The sequence below is a fragment of the Varroa jacobsoni genome, unplaced genomic scaffold (genome assembly GCF_002532875.2).
Source record: "Varroa jacobsoni isolate VJ856 unplaced genomic scaffold, vjacob_1.0 scaffold_913, whole genome shotgun sequence".
NCBI lineage: Eukaryota > Metazoa > Arthropoda > Arachnida > Mesostigmata > Varroidae > Varroa > Varroa jacobsoni.
Genome location: NW_019213815.1, coordinates 121,063 through 145,478, shown reverse-complemented (window position 1 = coordinate 145,478; position 24,416 = coordinate 121,063). Strand labels below are relative to the sequence as shown.

The following is a 24,416-nucleotide window of genomic DNA, read 5'->3' as shown; positions in this document are numbered from 1 at the left end:
CGCTATTCCACGTTCACGAGAAGGAAACAGGCCAAAAACTCAATACGAGCGCTAGTAGGCAGCGGCTCGCGCGGCTGTTTTAGCTGTTTAAAGGACATTTCTCGATTACCAATGACGACCTAATAGTAACAGAGGCTGATAGTAACAGAGAGAACGTTCGGTCAGTGGGAAACCAATGGCAAAGCAGCCGTCGATCGTTTATTGGAAGCATTTATTATGGATATTATTATGGAGCATTTATTAGAATCTGTAAACTGAACGAGTGGGCGCACTCTCGCCAACGTTTAACGTAACGAATATGCGAACGAGAACGCACCGCAGTTTGTCTCCTCAATGAAACCGTGGTCAGGTGCCGAACGCAACTTTGCGGGCTCCTCCAACCGAAGGCTGGAGAGGGCACACGAGGCAGTAGCAGGACAGGGCGTCTGTTTACCTGTTGCTATGGGGATTGATTCCGCTCATGTTCTGGCGGCATTAGACCGCCTGCTGGTTAGACTCGCTCTCATTGACAAACATATTGTATAGAGAAATCATGTTTACCAGACCTGGCTCGTTCGTATGAGGTCTACGCTGGCAGAAACGCGGTGAAGACCAATGTGATTATAGAAAGAAGTCGTACATGAATGTAAGACGTAGTAAATTGTCTCTGTAACGTACGTACCAAGGTATGTTTAAGCAGAAAGGGAAAAGATAATTCTGCGTTAATTGCAGTTCGAATAGGATCAGCAGGCGGATACGAGGGTAATACGTGCGTCAACGTGAATTAATCTACAAAGCCAATTAAATTCACTCTTTTTTAAGTGAAGATTTTAAACTGTTCTTTATATTGGAGTTTTCTTGCAATTGATATGTTTCAGAATTCAATTTGATTTCTGTAGCTATATGTTTCGACCACAGTGTAATAACAAACACTTTGCAGAACCTTAGTGTCCTTCCAGTCAGTCCCGGAAGTAGTTCACACGACACCGGGTCTTCGTATCCTGTCTACCTTAAACGCTTAAAGCCTGCTCCCCCCCCCCGCCCCCCGGAAACGATGTCCTATCCATTATCATCTAGGATCAACCACTTATAGTAGCCTATATTTAAACTCTAAAAACCCTGCACTCTTAAGCCGCTGCGATACGACGTAAATGAGCAACACGCGTTTAATACGCTTCACCTCTAACAGGTTTAGAATTATGTAGATTGATGTAGTCACAGAAAGATATAGTACAATAAATAGTCGCAACGACCGTTCTAGTTTAATTTTTAGTTTATTTTGAATTTTTAATTTAATTTAAAATGCAACAGAAGTTTACTCTTTAACAAATCATACGAGGACACCTTCGTAATTCGAAGATTTTTTAATATGGATTATGAAAGATGTGAACTATGTACTTACATGTCGAATAGCATTCTGGTTAGGTTTTTTTATTTGTTTCACTTGCAATTTTATTTAATTTAACCTATTTCGTTTATTATAATAAGTAAGTAGGTCACAAATACCCAAGTAATGACCCAGAACAAGTTAAATATAAATTGACAATAATAAGATCACATGTGATATTTCATACAAAGCTTCACAAAAGACTTATATTGTTTTTGTTAGCACTTAATAATTTTAATTAATTAAGCACTTAATAATAACGTAGATATAATTAAAGCTAACTAAAGAACAAAACATTTTGTAAAATAACCACACATATATGCACTGATGAGATTATCATGTCGTTCGTCTAACGCCTTTTCTCCTTAGTCACTCTGAAATTCTCACGGTTAAACATTACCTAGAAACCAGTGATCGTTTAGCGACTTTTGCATACAAATACATATAATCTACTTTTTTGGTTTTGCAAAAATGATTTCTAAGGTAATATTCACGGCTTGTCGTTCTTTTAATCGGCCGCTTCGCTTAGAGGGAATCTATCCTTCGACAAACATGGCCCCATATAGATACGAGACTAGGTTTGCTGTGACGGTTCTTTTGTTCAGTAGCGAAGCGTATAGGAGCACGTCTCACGACAGAAACGCTCATTAACATCATGACGCAAGTCAACTATGGCTACTAGTAGATGTTGGAACAAGTCTCTTTTCTTGTTGTCCATCTTTAAGCAACAAGCTTTCGTATGGCTGAGAGAGCACGTAAAGACTATTGAGTTTACTCGGTGCGAAAAACGTGAAAGGATAAAGCTGATAACCAGAATGGTCAAAGGCAGTTAGCCAATATTATGTATAAATACAACATTACAGGTCAGCACCACTTGTGCCCTGGCGTCGTTCGGCCTTCTTCGGAGCTTGCAGTCTATCGAGCAAAGCTGGGCAACGATGTCGTCCTTTTTATTATTGCCTCTCAGATATCACTATGGTAATCAGTAGCAGGCCGTGTTTATCAACAAGCTGAACGACTTCGAATTGTTTAGTTGATGATTTTATTTTTTGAGAGTGGACATTTACACGTTAGACGAACGTCGATAAAGAGACAGCTATGTATTTGGTAACGCGTACCGCATTCTGCGTAGATAATAAATAATCAGACTCGTCTCACACTAAGCTTTAAATAACAAAGCATAGAGCATATGCGTTTATAGAAAACGTTCTATGTTGTAGAAAGGGATCATGTTTTCTATAGACAGCTGTTTAAATTTAAAAATTTAATCAAATTTTTAAAGCAAATTGCAAACGGTTTCCGTTGATTCACGCTGCTCTGCTGTTTCACGGTTTTGGTATTGGACCTCAGTTTAGAAAATATCCGGCTTCGTACACCTTGTATTCATACTGTTAGTGCTAGCTTCTGGTTTGCTGCATCTAATATACATTATCAAGGTGCAAATATCGGCCGACACTGATCTTCCCGGAAGGGCATTTGTAGCGCAATAGATTGTCTAGCTAACGGATTTCGTCTACTAGGCTTCCATCGACATCATTCGCAAGAATTGCAAGAGCATCAAGATCTCATACGACGCTTCCCAATTGAACGACTAACGATCGAGTACAGATTCAAAAGCTTCGGTCATATCGTTTTTTTTTTTTGATTTTCAGACTATATGAAAACATTCACGTTCTAATCAGCATCCACAAAAGCTCCAGCGGCAGTAACAATAAACACTGTGCACTGTCACACATTGATTCCTACACACAGCTGTTCCCGCCCTTTAACTACGTGCCGCCCGTTCTTTTTCTTAGCGCGATAGAACAGAAGTGACTGAACTGCATGAAGATACTCTGTCGCAAATACAGAGCATCGGCAGAAAAAGCGATATAACAAAACGTTGGAAGTTTAACGTGCGGCAGTGCTGTGAATGAACGATACTGGGCTCAATGGGCTCTAATGACGCTGAGCTAGATACGCTGCAATAAATAAAAAAAGAACAAGTTTAAACTATAATAAATTGTCGCGTCACTGCATTTCGATTATTGAGTATTTAGTGCTATTATTTGGTTGCATCTATACGTTTAATAAATTCTCATCAACTACTACAAATAGAATTGGTGCAGCTGTTATCGCTTACGGTAGAAAAATGGCACGATGATCTTACTCCCACATTTCGAAAGAAGCCTGTACAACATTATAGTAGTATTATCAAATCTCTGCCGTCATCGACAACATGAGCTGTCCGTCCTATCACGTCCAAGTTTTGCCTGAGTCTAATTCTGTTCACTCAGTAGAGCCATTTAGAATTACTTGTTCGAACGAAATATGTTTGCTTAGAAAGTTTAGCTTAGCGCTAGCCGTAAGTAGGCTTAAAAACATCGATTTGCTATTTTACCACTAAAGAGCTGGCTCTGAAAATTACCATCCCATCGAGACAAAGAAGCTTTTATTATTACATTGGCAATCTGAGTTATCAAAGCTATTTATATAAATAGCTTCATTGCAATTTACTATGCTTGTCTAAGTTTCTATGATTAATATTGTCAAATTTGTATTTTTCTATACATTTCATGTTTCATATCAATAAGTATCTTCACCATATATTCATCATGTAACGAGTTATGTAAATGAAGATACGCTTAGAAGCTTAATTTCGTTTTTCGTATCACGTTTTTCATTTTGCTGCAGCCGCATTGCCTCAGAAAAGCGTTCACCAGTTTCAGATATTTTTTTTTTTATCTCTAGCCATTTTGTGCTACAAACTACTATTGTGATTGTCATGGTGACCAATTGTTTGCTGCGGGTACACCAAAAGCTGGCTTTTTTTGAAAAACGCGCCTGATTAGTTCGTAAAGAGCCGCTCTCACATCCTTCAGTGTGGTCTGATTGGCAAGAATAAGGCGTATATGATCATGCAGCGAGATAATTTGTTCGTCTGACAGTTGGGGCACCTCTTGCGGGGGAACGCAGTTCCAAATCGATATCCACGATTCCAGCGCGAAGCGAGCGGTTAGTTCGGAAATCTCTGAAGGTAGACTTGGCCGCTTGCTGCTGCCGGTGCCCCGTATTGATTTGTGCAACAAGGCTTCACACACGATCTGACCTTCGAATTGGGCCTTGATCGTGTCATAACTTGTACCGTGAGCTACGCCAAGCGGTTGTTGAACAGCGCACTCAGTGACCTTGGATTTCTCTGTCATGGGGGCTTGTCCTGAGGGAACGCCATAGACCGCAGACGATAGGCTGGATTGGGTGACTGCAGTTGTACTTGACTTGTTGTGGATCTGCTCTATTTTAACGTTTTCTAACGAATGCGCTGTTGAGGATATGCTTCTTTTTATCTCAGACAAGGACACTCGTGATTCGTCGTTTGCCCTACCATTACTAGGTAGTCTCTCAACTGTATTGTCACGTCCCTCTTTGTCAATAGGTGGTTTGGGTGTTTCATAGGTAAAGCTCTTAGTCGCCGGACCCGCGGCCTCTTTGAACTTAGGGGGTGGCAAAACCATCACAGGTTTTAAGGCGTATTCAAGCTGACTGCTTAGACGCCTTTTCTCAATTTTGGAAAGTTCGTAGTTAATCTGGTCTTCATCAGTACCCGATGAGTCGTCGTCGCCAGGATTAGCATTCCTTTCCTCAGATGCTTTCGGTAAAAACTCACAGCCTCTGTTAGGCGATTTATAGCTGTTACCCCAGACCATATCGGTAGCAGCACTAAAGTGCCCATGGTTCCGAATGAAGCTTTGAGCTTCGATTGCCAGTAGATAAGATAGTCGGCGCCGATTAAGGATCTCTAAATTTGTAAAATCTTTCAACACGTTTGCATCATGCTTGACCCAAGGCTTCAGGGCCAACCGTTTAGGGCATATAAGGCCATAACAGGAAGGCTGGCAACGATGCTGGCATACAAACATCTCTAGCTCATCACTGAGAAGTAGACCCGAGGAGTTTACACGGCGTAAAGGCGGCGAAACGAAGTTAGAGACTGCACGCTCTATCACTGAGCGACTGCGACGTTCAACGTGATTTGACGAACGTTCGTTCTCGCTTAACTGTCTGAACCGCTGTACTGGTGAGAACTCTGCTTCATCATCAGACTGTTTCTTTAGTACGGTTCTTCTATCATCGTCCGAGTTCTGTGAATCTACGAGCTGCACCGCATTAGCATTAGTCTCTTCGAACGTAGGCGTCGCTAGCTTTTGATATATGCTTTGTTCACTTGACCCCAGTTGACACTGCTGCAAGGACATACGGACGTTAGCCTGACGCTTTGGCGGGTTCCGTCTATCCATGTTTTCTGAGTCGGACGACGATGTATGAATTAGTAGCGTGTCTGGAATTGGCGTGGGCGGCCTTTCGTAAACATCCTCCAAAGACTTATAGATGGAAGACGCAGAAATTGCTGGTTGTATTTGGTCAGCACTGGATATACTGATGTCCAGTCCTTCACACTCATTTGAAGGAGCCTCAAGCATAAAAGTTGAAGGTTCTTTATTAGGTTTTTTTGTCAAGGGTATATAATTGTGTACCGGGCTGGCTTTGCACATGATTTCCACGTGAGCCCCACGGGTGTTCTTAGATGAGTTGCCATTCGTAGATGGTTCGCTAAGAACGGACCCTACTGAATTTTTGTATGTATCACTGGCTGGTAAACTATGCGTGTCAATTAGTCCAATCTGTCCGACGTGAAACTCCCTAGCGCCTACATCGACGTTCAGTGGCGATTTCAGGAGCATCGAAGGCTTTTGGTGCGTATTCTCTTGCGAGTCTACAGGCCCGCCGGCCAATGTAGTAACTTGAGATGTTTTATCTAATTGGTTTTTATTTATAACCGTTGTGGTTGCATCAAGTAGAGGATGCTCCGTACTGCGTCGGTGAATTCCTTCGCTCACATGAGTTTTTATTGCATCACGTGTACGAGGAGCTAGAGTTAGTGGCCCTTTGTGGGTGTTTTCGGTGGAAGATGTAGACGTCTGAACCGGGACCGAATCATGCTGAATGAGTTGAGAGACGGAAACGTCTTTTCTCTGAAGCGACTGCCGATTTAGGTTTACAGGGCATCGTTCAAGGCTGGAAGGTAAGGGATGATCGTGCTTGTTTTGGGACAGACTGTGCAACATGCGGTGACAAACTCGATCGATTTTGAGCGCCCCTTTCACCTCTGAAGCAATCGACTGATTTACTAGTCGTTGATCTTGATTAACATTAGATTGTGTCGTTGACGGCGCCGTAGAACCTATGTCGCGTTCACTTACGGAAGCTTTGAATGCCTGTCGAACATCGGCTTCGAATACTTTCACTTCCGAAGGTTCCTCAAGCGGGTTGTAAACCCATCTAAACGGTGCCACCTGCGATGGATACATTCTTTGTATTTGCAGCGGTTCAACTGTCTCAAGTATCGTTTCGTGGACACTGCTATGGCTGGTACCGGCATCGCGTACCGTGGCGACCACAGATAAACTTGTTTCTTCATCACCACGATATAAAGTCTCTGCTAGCTGGTCTTGCCCTGATCCTTGTTTGTACTTAATATTGTCGTATATAGACAGTTCTGGCTTCTTACAAATGTCAAATGTTGATAAAAATTTAGTGCTATGTTCGTAGGTACCTTTTGACAGGTTATCTCTTGGCACTATTTTGTGCAGGAAGGACCCAAGTGGCTGCTGATAGTCAATCCGGTCTTCGTTATTTAATTCGTTGTTTCCGTCGTGCGGCTGAAAGAATCGTTGGCGCTCTTTATGGGCAAAGCCCACATTTTCTTTGAACTCATCAACACCCCTAGCGGCGCAACGTTCCGGAGACTCGCTTTGAGAAATCTCTCTCATCAAAGGATTTTCTACTCCAACAGAGTAAGACCAGGTTCGTGCTTGTTGTTCTCCATAAGCATTAGCAGCCGGGCTTGCGTTACTTAAACCTATGCCGTCAACGATAGGTACGGGTTTACGATAGGTATCTACCGATGTGTCTTCATCGTTGAAAGAGCTGAAAGAACGCATCGAATGTAAAATGAATTTTTTTTTAGTAGCTATACGAAAATACGAATAACTATCTTCAGTGCATTTTATCTACGTGGAAAAATCAAGGCCAATTCGAATTTTGAGAAAAAGCAATGAATCGTATCCAGGGCTCTCTGTCTATATTAATTTGGAATCCAGCCAGTACAGCTTGGCGTAGAAAGCAACCTATCTATCACAATGTTATACGAGTATAAAGACTTAGCTCTAGGATATCTAGAGCTAAGTCTTTATAAGTCTAGGATCTCTAGGGTGTATCTCCGTCAAAATAAATTACATTTTCTCCCGTCATATTTCGGAACAGCGATTGGCTTCCGGTCGTGCACCGCCACCACTTCGCCATAATAAAGCCGGTCAGCTCACATCTTTTTGCCTGGCGAAATCTATTAGACGAGAACAGATCGCATATAGGGATGTGCTTTACCTTAGCGGGACTGCAGGCAAGTAAGTATCCTTGATAAGCACGGGCTCTTGATTATCTCCGCATTGTTGTTCGGATGCGTACTTCTCACTGGATCAGCAACATAATGAAAGCAAGCCATTGTCACTAAGTGCAGTAGACAATGGGTATTTCCATTTCAATTGTGAAATCAACTTAATTGAATAATAACATACATTATCAATCTAGTTTTAATACACCTATCTGGAAACTGTCAATGCTTATACCATATGTTTAGACAATTTCGATCCAAGAATCATATTGTAGCGGGATGAAAACTAGCGAGTAAGATTCGCTTTCACTTTTGTTCAGCTTTAGTCTTTGAGTGTAATTGTTTTTACCGGGGGCAAAGTTGGAAGAGCGCAGGGGTCTGCAGATCGCCGGCAGGATTCTCTATATACTGCATCGATGTTGGACATCGGTGTCGCGCATAGCTCTTCAACAGTGAGACTGCTAAGTTAGCAGTCTATATGTTGTGTTATAGTGTTGTCTACGGCTAGACATATATCGTTCAAGTTTATGATGTCTACGCTTCGTTCAGAAGCTCTGATGCTCAATGGTCTTGATAATAAAGAGTAGCGGTATTATGCATGACAATGTGCTTCTAGAACATTTTAAGGACAGGTACGTATTTACGTGCTTCGTACGGCACAAAATTTGAGTCGAACATACCGTTCCCATTAATAAACCGGAACGGGCCACTTCGTCCTTAGGTATAGTAGCGCATGCTATTGTAAAGTATATAATTCGCATACATTAGTTTATGCCAGGTAATCACATTTGATATTTTGCTCAATTATAGCAATGGTACGAGCACTATGAAGGTGTGTTCGAATTTGAAGAGAGAAATCTCTTGAGGACAAGTCACCTCTTATCTTGCAAGATAACTAAGCGCATGATCCCAATGTGTGCTGAGCAGATATCAAAGGAAGCCAGCTACGTTAGCAGGTGTAAACTATGCCATGCAGATCACATAGAAAATACTTAAATGATCCAACTGGCAAAAAAAATCTTAAATCTACACTGATTTTATGAACGCTCGTGAACGCTCAGATTTTTATAGATGAGGTTCGCAGAGGCCCATAAACTTGTTTTTGATAAACTTGCGCCTGGTAACAGCGAAACCAGGCGCAGAAATTTATTCATTTCGTTAGTTGTTAAGTTGCCTACGAGTATAGTACTTACGTGTCATTTTTGCTTGATGCTCTTATGCTTTTTTGTAGCAAAGTGTACGTCTGAGCGGAATAGTAGCTATCATCAGAAAATTCGTCATTCGTAACAAATTTTCGATATTGCCCCAGGGTTCCGTATGGGTGTTCACCTGCGAACCGTCCAAACCTCAATTCTTGGTGCAGCGTAAACTTCTTCCTGTACAAGCAGCCTAGACTTAGGAACTTCCGGTTATGCTGCTTTCGATCTGCAATTAGCAGAATATAGGCAAGTTTGAGTTGAGTTGAAATGGATGACTAGAAGTGGGTTCTACGCTTTGATAACAAAACATTTTTTTTTCGACGTTCTGCCTCTAATTAGAATACAATAACCATATGCTCGTAAAGTAAGTAGAGGAATCAGTCACTTTTCATGTGGGCCCCTATTTTCACATTCGTAGAAGTATCTCATTGAAATAAGTTATTCTTTGGCAGGTGTGCTGATCACTAGCAGTGTTACATTCTAGGTCAAATCTCTGCTCATTTTTCCTTAGCAAACAGAAAAGGATAATAAGTACACACCTATTGTTTTATCTAGTGAAGTTCTCTTGGCTTGTTCAACCGACAGTGCGGTACAAAGTTTCTGGACTTGAGCAAAACTCACATCGTCCGCCCCTCTTTCTTGGCTAGTCCCAGCACCCAGAGGGCGACTCGGCAAAACTGCTGACAGAGGCGAAAAATCTATACTTAATATGTAATTCTAACGCATGCTTGACAAAACGACTAAAAATAATTTTACTTATTCTCAAGGCGTCATTTAATCACAAACATTGGCCCACTGCAATGGCATTGTTTGCTCTATAATGGAACTGGCGTTAATTATAACGTGCACTTCCTTGTGGGCGGATTAAGTTCAAAGTCGTAGCTTAACTATTATTCAAAGTTCTAAAGTAAAAAATTTGCTTGTCGATAAATTAACGCGGAAATGACACTGCTAGAGTATAAGGCCACGTAATTGTTTCTTTTCAGCCAGTGATAGCGAAGCTAGCCGCGTTATATATGAAGAGTTCCCATGCCACCATAAGGGTCCAAGTACATTTTGCCTAGATTTGAAAAGGTAAAATGAATAAATGACTAGGGTGATTTGCTGAGCTTCCGTTAATGGGCCTAAATTTGTTGTAATGTCTCGTTTTACAAATCGAGTCTTGTAATTTCTATAATAGCATAATAAAACTATTGAAATGGAGTTAGGCCCTTTTAAACTGGCCTATATTATATAAACTGTCCCTTTAGTTCACCTTAGAAGATATTTTTTCATATTATTAGTAAATTTGGAAATTACTTAGCTCAATGGCAAGTAAGAATGTTTTAAATTTCCACATCGTAAAAAAGTTTCATAAACACAGAGATTACCAATGATTTCTTTAGTACAGGAGATGCAACGTCTCTACGTACACATTTTAAATATAATCATTATAATTAATTCTGTGCTAGAGTGTGCTCGTGAGCTGCGGGGTGTCGTGAGCCTAGTAAAAGATTGGTACCTGCATTTTTGTACTCGTAGAAATCTATACACACTACGCTAATTGTGCCGATGAGTGCGCTATTTATAAAGTTAGGACAATCTTGTGAGCGAGTTGAATATAAGAACTGAATTAGTACCAGTGCGAAATAAAGAGTAGACTGTTAACCTTTGCTAAAATTGACTGATTCTAGATAGCCGCTATATTTCGGTATTATTCTACTAGCACACATGTCAGCCTTGCTCAAGAGCTAACAGCAGAAGTACAGTTTTTCAGAACGCTTTAGGAAGTTCCAGTTCAATCGACTGAGACAACAATCGACACCATAATGATAGCAAACGTTTCGTATAAAAAAAAAAAGAAAAAATAGAGGAAAATTAATGACATGAACAATCATATCATTAATTTTTGCCAGCATTTCAGGCTACTCATATGGCGGCTTACTGTTAAAATCCTCGTTGATTGATGATCCTGTGCTAGCTCGTCGGCTGGCTCGCGGTCCTGAAATTCGTAAAAGCAATAAAACTACTTATTATTATTATTTTTTGTACTAAGCTGGTTTATTATGTAGTATTTGGCTTTAAACAGGTATTTTTCCTTAACCAAGCTTGTAATGTAAACAATTCCAATATGAATCTATATCTTTGTCGAGTTATGGCTAAGAAAGTTGGTCTTCTGGCTGAAAAATCCCGGAATTGTTGACTCAAGTTCCACAATAACCATGCTACACGACAAGTGGGATTGAATAAAAACACACATATTTTTAAAAATCATTGCCCTATTTTTCAAACTGCCATTATCGTTGTTACGGTAAGTTGTGCTATGCGTTGAATCTACAATCAGCCATAATATCGCTCCCGATTTTAAAGCACTGTTTTCATTTTTGCTCAATCTGCAATCTTTCATAATAGCAAACGGCTCAGAGTGTATATTTTTTTTGCAGTAGATTCCGTCTCAAATAAAGTGATACAACATAATAAGATATCAGTAAACGCATTTGCAGTTGCGTTTGTTTCAATGATTAAAGAACTATATGTTAAATAGTAATGATAAGCATTACAAGATCTGTGAACAAACCCTTCTCACGTTCGAACGATCCTTTTCGGTTTGGATATGTCTCAGCAATTGTGGGAATTCCTTCCGGATTTTGTCTGCCTAACTTCTTGCAGATCTTCACATCTGATATACTTATTGTTTCTTCTGAAGCCTGAACGCTTTGACTAGAGATGAATGGTACCGACTTATGGGTAGCTGTATGCCCAGGTGGGGCTTTCGGTTTTTTGTAGCGACCGCACTCCTCTATACCTGTGGTTGAGGCTGGATCATACATGACGGTAGCCAGTCCGTCTATGCTCGGAAGCTTTCGTGGCTTCTGCAGAAATTTTGTTGGCTTCTTAACTTCTGTCCCAATGTGTGACTCTACTTTATCGGTGGCTGCCTCCTTGGGTGACTTCGAACACGCTTCGGGCGTTGGCATTCTAGCAAAAACAGGGGGTTTTCCTGATTTCCACGCACCAATTGAGGCAGTTTTCTCTGTTTTCAAAATTTCTACTGTCGTTGTTTCATCTAAAATAGAGGCATCCTTGAGATCAGCTTCCTGTTGACTAATGGGCTCCACTGAATCCAATGCTGTTGGAATCAGTCTATTATTGCTCATATCCACAGGTACAGATTCTTGAGGTTCACGCTCGGTTTTGCCTGGTATATTGGCCATTTCTGTAAGGAAAATGCAATTTAATGCTATCATCAGGCTGCAACGGGATCCATGAAAAGGTGGTGTTGCTAATATTTAATCGTTTAAATTATGTACAGATCGGAATTGAGAAAATTATGCGAATTAAAGAGCAGGAAAACTTGAAAGCCATTACCCAGTGTTGGGAACTGAAAAACAAATTAAGCCAAAACATTCACCTTTATTTAGGATATTGATATTATAGTCTATGTGTACAGCTTGCTTGATGTGAGAGTTTGATGTCGGTGGCCGTCTGTCCCTCATGACTGAAACGATGCGCAATGTCTTCAGTATAACTGATAACATCAAGGAAGAATTATTTATTACATATTGCTTGGATCAAGTGCTCAATTTTACTTATAAAGCGACGTAATCACACGCGAGTCAAACCCAAAAAGACATTTTTTTAGGCGAAACCTCGTATGAAGAATTCGACTCTAGGCCCCAACCAATGTCCTGACAATGCTCGGCACAATACTATATAGCCAAACACAGAACAGCGCAGGAATTGACAGCGTCGCATGTTATACCCAAGTTACACGATCTGGAACGCCTTACAGAGAAGATCAATTCATTTCACAAGACCGCCAATACTTTCTCACGGCTTCTACTAACTACCAGACAGTAAACACTATAAAATTAACTTAACTTAACTGTAATTGAGCAAATCGAAATTATTTTCGATTACTTTGCATTCGTTCTTGTCGGAACTGGTATAAGTTGCGCGAACGATAGTTGATGGCATATACAGGCAGTTCTAGGTTAACGTAGTTTGCACCAACGACCTATATTACGAGACAGGTCTGATTACATGTGATAGGATTAAATGAAGAAACCACGCAATACACAATTTAGCATAGCTTCAAGAGCGACTCACGAAGGAATTCATTTCTATAATTCGATACTTCCAAGTTATGGTGAACGGACCAGCAGTTAGGAGCTGATGAATCAATTGTCGTTCTTACCTATCAAGCTAACTATATTAGACTGAAGATCACGTAATTAGGCGCATTGATATTGAAATATACGAATAACTTCTTAAGCTACGGCAGGCAAGATTTACATCAGATTGTCAGATCATCAAATGATTGAGTTTCATCTGAGAATAAGCACTTTAGAAGCGACGATATTGTTTATAGCTAACCATAGCCGTTCATTACTTAAATGCATATCTTTTGAGGGTAAAGTCGATGGTGAAAGCCGTTGAAGATTACTGAAAACACTGAGCGAGATGGCCTTCAGTGAAACAATAGCTCTTTATTGATCATAGAAGATAACTAAGCCGCAGAATCTTGAATAAAAGAACCAAGTAATGTTATCACGGGGGCTTTTGATCAAAACAAAGTGTGGACAGTGGACCTCTATGGACTCTATATTGTGATTTCTCAAATCCAAGCACGTGTGTAATTAAAACGTTTGAGGTGACCAACAAAAAACGAAAAGTTAATTTACTATTAATTGAGTTTAGGATAGATGGAATTATACGTATGGGGTACGGAAATAATTTGCCCACCGTAGAAAAAACGACAAACAGTAACTTAAAATAAATATGTTTTATCTCAATACATTGCTATAATTCTGTATTAAGAATGGATTCATGTAGAATTGTCACTTATATATATATATATATATATATATATATATATATATATATACATATGTATAGTCAAGAATGTTTAATTTCTATGCTCATATCAGTTATATATAATATGCATGTAATCTGTTCCTGGGCAAAGTCTGAACCATTGGTTTATGACACCTTGAGCAGAAACCCCACCGCCCGAACCTATAAAAGCGACAATGATAGTCGAGAGAGACTTTATGATCAACTTACGTGGTTGACTTGGAAGTGTTTCCCATGAGACGTGTGCGTTCATGTAAAATGCTGAGTCATGGCAAACCAAGGATTTTTCATGATCTGACTTATACTCATCATCGTTGATTTTAGCCTACGACGTTAATGACAACTTTTTAGTTAATAGATGTAAAAATGTTATATAGCGATAGCCCGATCCGTAAGAAATAGCTTTAGCATTCCCTATTTTACTGAACGTTTTATGATGTCTGTCTTTCCCATTTGTCACGTTACTAATACTATAGAACATAAATATGAAAAGATGTAAGTTATGCTCACAGTTTTGTACTCCATCGCAATTAATGTCAGACGACTTTGCCGACGTGTGGAGCGGCCAAAGCGTTCTGCTCTGTTTTCTGCACTATAAAACTACTTTGATTGGGAAGCAGACGTTTTAGGCGCGTACTCTTCAATCGAATCGAACAGTTAAAGACTGCGCAATACAAGTTCATGCGCCGCGTCTTTACAATTGGGGGAGGGGGGGGGGGTATAGACGGTGATGAATGCAAGTTACTAGCAAAACAATACATCGTACTCAATCTCGAACTTTTCTGTTTTGTGTATATATATAAAATAGAAGCAATGAATATGAGTGATTAAACACATACCTGTTTATGTGACACATTTGAATTAACGATGGTTGCTGACGTGATATTTTGAACTTCGCTTCCCTTCGCCTGTATAGAGATGGTTGGTTGGTAAGGATTAGTTAGCTATTCCTTTAGATATCGTTAAACAGGTATAATCCGCACGATTTACATACTGATTCTGCACGGAAACTCGTAAATCAGAAGGGCACAACAATCGCAACATCGAATGCTTTCACTATTTAGTCGTTCCCTCTTCGTAGGTTAACGATCGCCTTAAGATAGTTTTTACGGTATTAGCCCCGCGTCGCGTATCAAACAGAACTGTTTAAATCCGTACAATTAAAACCGGTGAAATCAACTGAACTATTTAGGACCAGTATTATGTTGTCGAATATAACGGCACTATGAATGGCATTATTTGTATTTATATCTGATTTTGATAGCGTCAATGACCTTCACAACCAGGGCACCGCCGTGCGACTAAGCCTAGACGATGGAAACATTCCTACGGCGTCATTTTTTACGTTCCTACCTTTGTGGATCCTGTTAGTGTTATTAGAGCAAAAAAGCGTTAAAAAGAGTTCGATTATATGTACTTCCTGAGCAGACTGTATCCAAAAAATCATTAAAAGAAAACTTAAAAGCTATTACGCTGCGTTGGAGCCGTTACTTTACAGCCTTATGTTACTTTCTGGAGTTACCCAATCACTGAAAAAATAAGATAGGCTTACCAAGATGACCTAATTGTCTTCTTTAGAAAATTTTAAATCTACTCTAATAACTTACAGTCATAAACACATCATCACAGGCAATGCCTTAATCAAATCAAACCTCTTCGAGTTGAGAATTTATATAAAGCCTTTGGAATGTCAGCAAAAGGGAAAAAAAACTTTCCTTTGATGTCATAGGTAGACTGCGAGATTGCACAAGTTCTGGATCAATTTGAGTTAAGAGATGCTTTAGGAACGTATCTCGACTCTCCAGACTCCACCTGGAACAATTATTATGCCATGATTTGCTATTCTGTAACAATATTTACACTACTCTGAAGATCATTTGGGATATATATATAAACATTTTTACGCCTCAGCTAACCTGCCACACAGACTCTAGGGCGATACACTCATGCTCATTAGTCATGGCTCTTAAAATGGCAATTATTAATGCTAAAAAAAATGGGGCAAACATTTTAAATAAATAACTAATTAAAGTAAGAATCAGCAATACACCTATACATATTAGAAGGTGACGGACGGGCAAAACCTTTGCAATATCATCAATAATATTCGGCAATTGCAGCGCCTACGTCGTAATACTTTGTCTTCGGTAACTCAACAACAGGTAACAGTAGTATAGGAAAGGACAGATTATCTAGCCCTCGACAAGGTTTCGACAGATTTGAGAAAATAAATCTTACCGTCAAGCGTAATCTGACATATTATAATTTATCGTATTTCTTGTCTTGCCTGTGTCGGCCACACACCAAGATGACTCGTTTTAATAGTAAATTCAGCATCAGTGACGAACCGACAAAACCTGACCGAAAGTACTATGTTATACTTTAGGGAAAATTTGCAGAATACCTGTAGCTCATAATGAAGACCATCAACAACAGAGAGAAATTATATCTGAAGTAATGAATTTCAAGAGAAAATCAATAAGGTCCCGTATATGGACCTGGGCATCACAATGCTATTGTTATCATTGCCGTATATCTACAATGCAGTAAAGCAGTTAGGCAATCGTCGTTCTTCAGACGCTTACCTAGGAAGCAAGTGTTCATATTCCGAGGCGAAAAGCCTATTTCAGGACTAGTAAAAGCGGTAGCGTTGCATACATAGATCCCAGTGCCAATCATCCGTAGTAACTTCTGGGCCACTCTTAGTACAGGAATGCATTTATCTACATTTGAGCTCTTAACCCAGGCAAAGGAAGGTCACCTTGCCCCCCTCTCAGGCAAGATACTCGGTCATCTTATGGTTACATCGCAGCGGCATTCTTATGCAGTTTCTTTATTTATCGATCCCAATTGGGTCAATCCAAACAGTTGTTTACATACCGCTGTAACTATAGGGGGACTATGCTAATCAACGAGGATACGACCCGAAACGCAGTCGACCGTTTTTATTCCTGAACAGGTTCTTGTTAAGGATGAGATATTCCACCGCAAAGTTTGAAATGGCTATATTATTCACAATTCCCGTAGTGTACGAAAGTCTAGCGCGCATCAAACGCTTTCTGAATACTCTGTTTTGCATTTTGTTTCCGAGTGACTGTCCATTTAATTGGTATTTTCCAAATCTCCTATTACGTTCAACTGATCTATATTAATAACAACCCAAAAATTCATCTACGTAAGTTCATCCTCTAAATAACAGCTTAACTCAGAAGTGAAGAAGGCTTCTAATAGAAAGACCCTTGAATATTGGCATACAGAGCTTCGTTTATGTGTGGAAACTCTTGCTGTCGATGATTATATATACTTACAAACCTTCTGTGTTGTTATCCGAGTAACTGCAACTGCGAAGTCAATTTTGATACCAAATGGCTAGCCTATCTGTCGTTTTTTTTATGTTATATGTGTATTTTATATTGAATAGGATCTCGATATAGCAGATTATTTAAATCTGCTTAATTTAGACTAGGATGCTGCTATCAGAAGTAGACGCTCAATCAACTTTTACTTCGCTAACCTTTTTGTGATCAATTGTCTTTTGGTTTGGTGGAGGACTACAATTGTATAGGTAGTCATTCTATTATATCAATAGAATTATTATTTATATTACTCTAGTCATGATAATAACTATTTATAACCTGGTCATTGAAAATGACGGATTTATACCACTGATTTTCTCGTCTTTGAAAAAAGGGATTTGATTTAAAACGGAATTATGAGGCTATAGAAGCCAATACAGTCGTAATATTTTGGTCCTCAACAAACGCGAACAAAACGAACAATAGCATGTATTTCCCTTCAAGTCATGTACTTAGCTCGAAGGGGGCTTTTTAGACAACGATCGACCCAATTAATTGGAACGAAACGAAACTGGACTTTGTACGTGAATCGGAAGAAACACGTAGACCTGTACATGTTTATTACACAGTCACTAGTCTTCAAAAATGTGTAAGTTTTAAATCGATGATAGTAAAGCATCGTCTGGATGTGTGGCTGGTGTAAATTGTGACTTCATTTTTGGGATCGGGTGTTAAACGTTGTAATAATCTCTTTCTTAGATTTGGGCAGACGTTTTATATAGGTTGTTAAATTCCCTCTTTAAGAGGTACAATCTTCATTATGTTATCAAAAATGCTAACCACTAGACGCCATTGTGGGTGGCTTCCCTTAGAATGCTCAAGCCCTTAGACTATTCGGTAATATGTCATCCTCATTGAAAGAGCGCAGCGGAAGAGTGCAGGATTCAGCAAATATTCACTCATAGGATTAACGCCACACGCACAATTGATATACAAGTGCCATAGCTGTTAAATTTACTTATAGCATTTAGAAAATTGCTAACTTTGCATTGTTTCAAAGATTAGAAAAATGGGGAATTATCAGTCTCTAAGTATCCGAGAGTAACGTCTACACAAGTACTAAATAGCCATTACTATTATTGTCTCTCCTATGAAACGAGCGAACAATGTAGAGCTTAACTCGTACTCGAAAAAATCAGCTTTGTCTATTTATCTTCGTAATCTACTCTTTTTCATATCGTTACGTTTAATCACAATGTCTGCAATGTTATCGCTTTGGTACTCCCGACTCTAAGTAGAGATATATTTGCATTTGTGCCGTTGCCGGTTATCTAGCGTCCCCACGATCTAACCTTGTATCTTCGAAATACTGCGTGTGTTCCCGAAACACACTTTATAATACTGACGACGCCGCTTAGCACTTCTTAATCATAACATACTGTCTACCTAAACCCATGGGCTAAATGCAGTTAGGCAGAAACTTTAGACTAAGGATCTTTGCAATATTTTATAAATGTTAGCAGTAATCGTAAGTGTGTCACTCTCTATAAATTGCTACCGTTTATGCCCTTTCTATGCAACAAAAGAGTATAGATATTAATAAGTAACCTAGTATACTAACTCTACGGCGTTGCACGTATATAGCGCCCTGATATCTTCAGGCAGGAGATCAAGCTTTGGCCAATGGAAAAGGTCGCACTTAATGGCAATGAGCTGCGCGTGCTGCGTCTCGTTGCAATGGGACTCTGAAACATGTGAGAGGAGCCGAAGAGCGTACGATAACTGCGTCCGCACTGGGTCCTAATAAAAAATCATTCATTTATACGTTAGTGGTTAAGATAACATAGGATACGCGAGAAGTTAATTAATTCAAAAAGGAATTAATTTTAAAATAACAAAATATGGAAGACAGCTGGAAAAGCGCTATCGACTATACAAGCTGTATACGCTGTTGAATGGGTTAGCTGATGTGTGTGTCATAGTTAAAATGAAATATAAAAGAAAAAAAACATAATATTAAAAATACACAATATTTTAATCAAACATGAAGTACAAATATAGACCAGGGGTTCAATACTGAATAAGCATTACGAATGCCTAACTCTTATTACAGGCCTTTCAATGCACTCTTACCTTGTTATCGTCAATAAATTCGAAAATACCAGGAGTCAATAAAACGAGAACCGTGGTGCATTGTGCAATATCCGAAACAACCTCGCAGTCACAACGTATTAGATTATCCCGGATGGAACTATAAGAAAATAGGCCGTCGAAAAAAAAGTGGTAAGTTTTTTATCACATTAGTCTTTGTTTTTCCTTTTGCTAATGACTGTTTAGAGCTTTTCATATCAATACAATGACTTTTTATGTTGGCGCATTATTATTAACTTGTTCTTAGAAATATTACTTTTAGCAGCCAAATTGGCGCTGTTTTTATCTCAACGTAAGTTTTCATAAGCATTTTCTTCACAATAAGCAAGCTTAGTTCAGTATAACACTCTATTTTGGATTGTTTTATTATATCTAAAAGAAATCATACTATATTTAGCTGATACAAAATAATGGTGTAATCTTTCAGAACTGGTCAAGTTCTGCAGTCAAATCTTTTACATCCATTTTTAAAAGTGGTCCTGAAGGTTCTGGCAAAGTATTCTTTGCTCAGTGCATTAGTATAACCACTTTTAACATTCGTCTCAATGATTAATCATTTTTTTTAATGCACTATAACAGGACATCATCAAAAAAAATCTTTTTATTCAGTTGGAGATAAAAGCGATTCTGTATCTTTTGCGACCAGACGGCAGTATTCCGGACGCCAATGGGGGCATCTGTGTTCCGTTTGATTAATCTTTCGATCAAAGCATGTAAGATCACAGTTATTCTACGCAGCGCAGATTTAATTATTTGTCATGGTAATAGCAGTGAAATAAAAAAAAAAACAATTATCATTTCTTGTGTACTGGAAACTGACGTCTTTCTATGATATAGCAAGCACTCCGTAAGATATTTGAGGTAAGGGCATGGGATGGCAGTAATCCGTTACTCTATTAAATTAGTCGTTCTGGGGGATCAACAGCGTAAAAGTAGTTTATTCAACCGAGTAGAGCTCATTTTCGCGACTGGAATAGGCGCAATGAACCATCGAGTCAAAGAAAGATGAGCTGTGTTTACTTAAAATAGGAGACGAGCGTGCACATGATTCAGTTCAACATTTGGTAGCAACTCCAATGTAGAATAAGCAAAAGTCCGAGACCTATTTTATATATATATATATATGTATAACATTTTATTTGTCGTATGCAAGTAGTTAGAGAATAAGTGTCAAATAGGTGTGACTTTGCTCAACAACGCTTTTCTTTCCTTGCTGTTTAAGTATAATCCTAAACCCTTATGATTTTGTTATTTTATGCCAAGATAATATAAATCCAAAGATAGATAGCCTAAGGTAGCAGTTTTTATAATTCACTATGTGTATATATTGTAGTAGCTCGGCGATCTAGTTTATGTAAAATGCGTAAACCTTTGGTTTCATAGCAATTACAGTCTACTGACATAACGGACATCTACGTACCTGATCATGGACTCTTCGACGCGGCTCCGCCTATAACAAAGGCAGATTCGATGCGGTCCGTTAGGTCTTCTAGGCTTCATCTAGAAATCTTCAACTTCAATCCAAATGTCTCAAATCTTTGCTGACCCCGATATTGGGCAAATACTCAATAGCAGCTAACGATGGCATCTATAAATCGCACTCTTCGCTATACATACACAGCCATGGCAAAATACGCGGCGTTTCGCGGTCATGGATTCTCGCACTACAAAGGGGCGCCACACTTTTAGGTTTTAACTAGCTTTAACTGTTAGCGACTCAACGAGCAGAATAGAAATGTTGGCTTTTCTTGCGATGATTAGAAACTCTTATCCTAAGCTGAGCAGGAATGCTCGACGAGTACTTAACTATACGCCTCTGGATTAACAACAAGTAAGGCTCCAGCTTTTAAAACCCCCAGTTGAGATCAACTTTCTAAGGCAATAAACCCATATTAAGGTATGAATCGCTGCCATGTTGGCAGCTCAGTACGCTGAAGCACTTCCTCAAACAAATTTTCCAATAAATGTATATTTTAAACAAAGAAGCAGATAACTCTGTTTGCGCATATGACATTGTCGTAAGCAGCATAGATCAAGTTAGCCTCGCTGTTCAATAACCTAATTACCGTGCGTTCGATTACGCATTTACACGCGAAATTTACGGTTGCAAGTGAAAAACTTTGACTTATATTTGCTTATTTTTTTATATCTCTTACGTGGTACGTATGACCAATGTCAGTACGGTTTTTTAAAGAAATAGCTTTGCGTACTGGGATTCTTTCGACTGTTTAATGGAAGGCTGAAAAACAAAATTAAAGGATTAGACTAAAGTTTGTTATTTCATCCTGTGCATCCAAAAGACGTCCTGAAAGTTTCCCGGTTTGCCACGCTGATAATAATCCCTGTGTGTCTACTGGGAAACTGTACATATTTCCCAGGCTCGTTTTTTTCTTCGATAAGTTTTTGTTCTGCTAGAAATTTCATTGCGGCGTTTGCCAGTTTGCATTAAACGAGTAGCTGGATTTTCGCTATACAATTATTAGACTCGCTAATCCATGAGTTGCATAAGTTAAGAAGCATCCATTGTGCAGACTTAAATATATATATATATATATATATATATATATATATATTTGAAGTATGATGTATATATATATATATATTTGAAGTATCGATGAAAGTAAATGGGATAAAATGATTGAAACTTGAAATAGAAATGTCTATTATGAATACAATTGACTTTTCATCGTTTCTCTGTATCCTGTTAGCTTACCTACGCACGTCTGCGATGGTTTAGTATCAAGGTCTGGTTTAAAACATATTAGGTAAGGTAACTTCCACACAATTCGATCAACCTATCGATGAGTATAATAGTACATTTTCCATATTCGATTCCTACAGATTTCTCGTTATGGCTCCACTGGCCTGACTGATCCTTGGTTCCACGAAGTCAATGTCTCTCTGAAGGCAAAGTTGGATGCTTTCTTTGGAGACTTCTTATAAGAGTACATCGTATTTAGATATCAAAAAGGAGTAGGACACGTCAAATTCTAAGCGTAATTTATCCCTATTTTCAAAGCCTATTTGTTGAATTCACGTCAACAATAGCAATAATCTATTAAACCCAGTTTAACCTATTAAACCTAAAGTTTCCTTTATTTCGTGTTATTTGTATGATAGTAAACTAGAACTTGCAATCAACTACCCAAACAACTAATTACTTTCTATTGGGTTAGCACGTCGCTGGCACTATTAATCATTGCCACACAGCATGCATTTCTTACAGAATTAGTCTATGTTTTTTCCTTAACATGTCATCCTATGCTGAAGAACGCACATATTCCATCTCTTAAATTTGTCCAGTAATTACCATCTGTCCTAAACGTATTACTTAACATAAGGTTTATTCGTCTGTTTGCATCATGCCAGTAAGCGAACGCAAACAAGCGAACATAATATATGAACGACGGTGTATTTATTTATTAACAGTGAATAGAACGGTGATTATTTATTAACAGTTTATTTATTAACCTAGCACTGTACGCCAACACGTAAATCCAACCATCACCAGAGCCAATAAAAGCCCCATTTTAATCAAGGCTCAGCCGATGATCTTGCCTAGCCAAAAATCGTTAACTGCTCTACCTTAGTTGCCATATTATCGCCAGGTATCGTTGCCCCTTTTGGTTGCTACAGGATGACTGACTGCCTGACTGACTTTGATCTGTATTCGCTGCTGTTACAGTCCGCTCCGTTTTAGTTATGTGGTTGTAAAATGTTTTAGGAGCCGACAGATCGGATCACAGCTGGTCACACGGCAGCCGTTATACATACGCCTATCAGGCTTGCATCTCCTGGTGGAGGACACCTGTGCGATCCATGTCATACCTTTCAGTCACTAGCTCTCGCCAAAATAATTCAACTGTTGCTGCTATGGTCGTCGTCTAGCAATAACACACACGTCGTATTGTATACTGCTCTGGCCGACTGGGCCGGCAGTCATGGAGAAGCCTAGGTGTAGTGACGGCGACATCGTTGATGAATGATCCAGATGATTGGATGCGCGAAAATCGACAGACACGTAGTAAACAGTGGATGGGAACATGTTTGATGCTGACTTTCGTACGGCCACCAGATACGTTCGTCTGTTGTGCATGAGTGTAAATTCATAGCCAATCGCTATTAGCTGTAATCCATACAGGCGCTGCCGTTTCCACGTTGCTGCTCTAACATTAAACAGATTAAATTTCTCTGAAAACTGTAACATGGCGTTGAAAAAATTTACGAAAAAGCTAACCGATTTACATACGCAGTACGTGTACGGACGACAGAACAGTAATAACAAAACATTTGGTATCCTGAGCATAAATATGCGTGCATCGCTAGTCTCCTAACTGTCTGATAGTAATAAACGTTAGTAATAAAACATACGTACATGTATGCGACTATAGCGGATGCTAAGCCCTACTTCTTTAACTTGGTTACCGGGGACGTTATCATATTCGTATGTAGAATACAAAGTTATTTGTACCCAACTCTAAACATAGGGTACTATTATATTATTACATCTGCCAAAGTTGGTACAAAACTATGCATTGTAGCGTTACTTACTTTGCTCTAGGTTTACCTACCGATTGCATCTGTTTGGGCCCCCATCCAGCCATCCGTATGGTGTAATGCACTTCCATTTGTCCAGTCAATCCTTTCCTGCATCATTGATTCCTACAATAATCCAAGCATCCCTGCTAATATCATGATCCGTGACCATCACTAGATGCTCCTGTTGCTGGTTGTTCCTCCTTTTCTCCGCTTTCTTTTCGTTACCAAAATGACAAGCGCACTCCCTTTGATTGATCCCTGTTCCTCCAGGCAGTACAGCGCTATTACACTATTCCTCGATGATGATTTCCTTAAAAGCAAACTGCACCTTCGTCTCTTTCAGCGCTGCATCGCATTTTCATTGGCGTTGCAATTGTGACGATCCTGCCTACTCTTGTGCCGTTGTTATTCCTATTGGCTATGTTGGTGCTCGATATCGACTGTGGCACGGTTGTGACAGATATGGCTATAACGTTACCATCCGAAATGCAGACCAAAGAAGTGTCCGCGCCCGCTAAACCAACCTGCGATCCGGCCGCCAACCCCGCGTGAGTGTTTCCACTCCCGCATGTATTCATTGCTCAAGTCAACGTTTTACC

The 24,416-nt window shown here is 39.4% G+C and overlaps 1 protein-coding gene and 1 long non-coding RNA gene across 11 annotated transcripts; both read right to left on the bottom strand.

Annotated features, from left to right (window-relative positions):
* Positions 1–1,234: 1,234 nt before the first annotated feature.
* Positions 1,235–21,149, bottom strand: LOC111264905 (uncharacterized). Of its 8 annotated transcripts, none has more exons than XM_086970242.1 (13): positions 20,699–21,149; positions 19,261–19,378; positions 18,749–18,927; positions 15,549–15,643; positions 14,671–14,741; positions 14,042–14,156; positions 12,387–12,473; positions 11,553–12,191; positions 10,920–10,976; positions 9,535–9,675; positions 8,990–9,221; positions 7,790–7,876; positions 1,235–7,333 (listed from the first exon to the last, which is right to left on the bottom strand). In XM_086970242.1, exons 1-13 carry the CDS (start codon positions 20,776–20,778, stop codon positions 4,129–4,131), a joined length of 5,106 nt encoding a protein of 1,701 aa, XP_086826368.1. In that variant the 5' UTR covers positions 20,779–21,149; the 3' UTR covers positions 1,235–4,128. The 8 variants fall into 8 exon arrangements, with proteins under 8 accessions (XP_086826368.1, XP_086826370.1, XP_086826369.1 ...); XM_086970244.1 differs by having other exon boundaries at positions 11,562–12,191; XM_086970243.1 differs by having other exon boundaries at positions 9,535–9,672; positions 20,699–21,148.
* A 1,573-nt stretch (positions 21,150–22,722) lies between these two features.
* LOC111264906 (uncharacterized) lies at positions 22,723–24,361 on the bottom strand. 3 transcript variants are annotated; one of them, XR_002683149.1, is made up of 2 exons: positions 23,850–24,361; positions 22,723–23,476 (listed from the first exon to the last, which is right to left on the bottom strand). It is a non-coding gene; the product is annotated as an uncharacterized LOC111264906 (long non-coding RNA). The 3 variants fall into 3 exon arrangements; XR_002683147.1 differs by having other exon boundaries at positions 22,723–23,444; XR_002683148.1 differs by having other exon boundaries at positions 22,723–23,439.
* Positions 24,362–24,416: the final 55 nt, after the last annotated feature.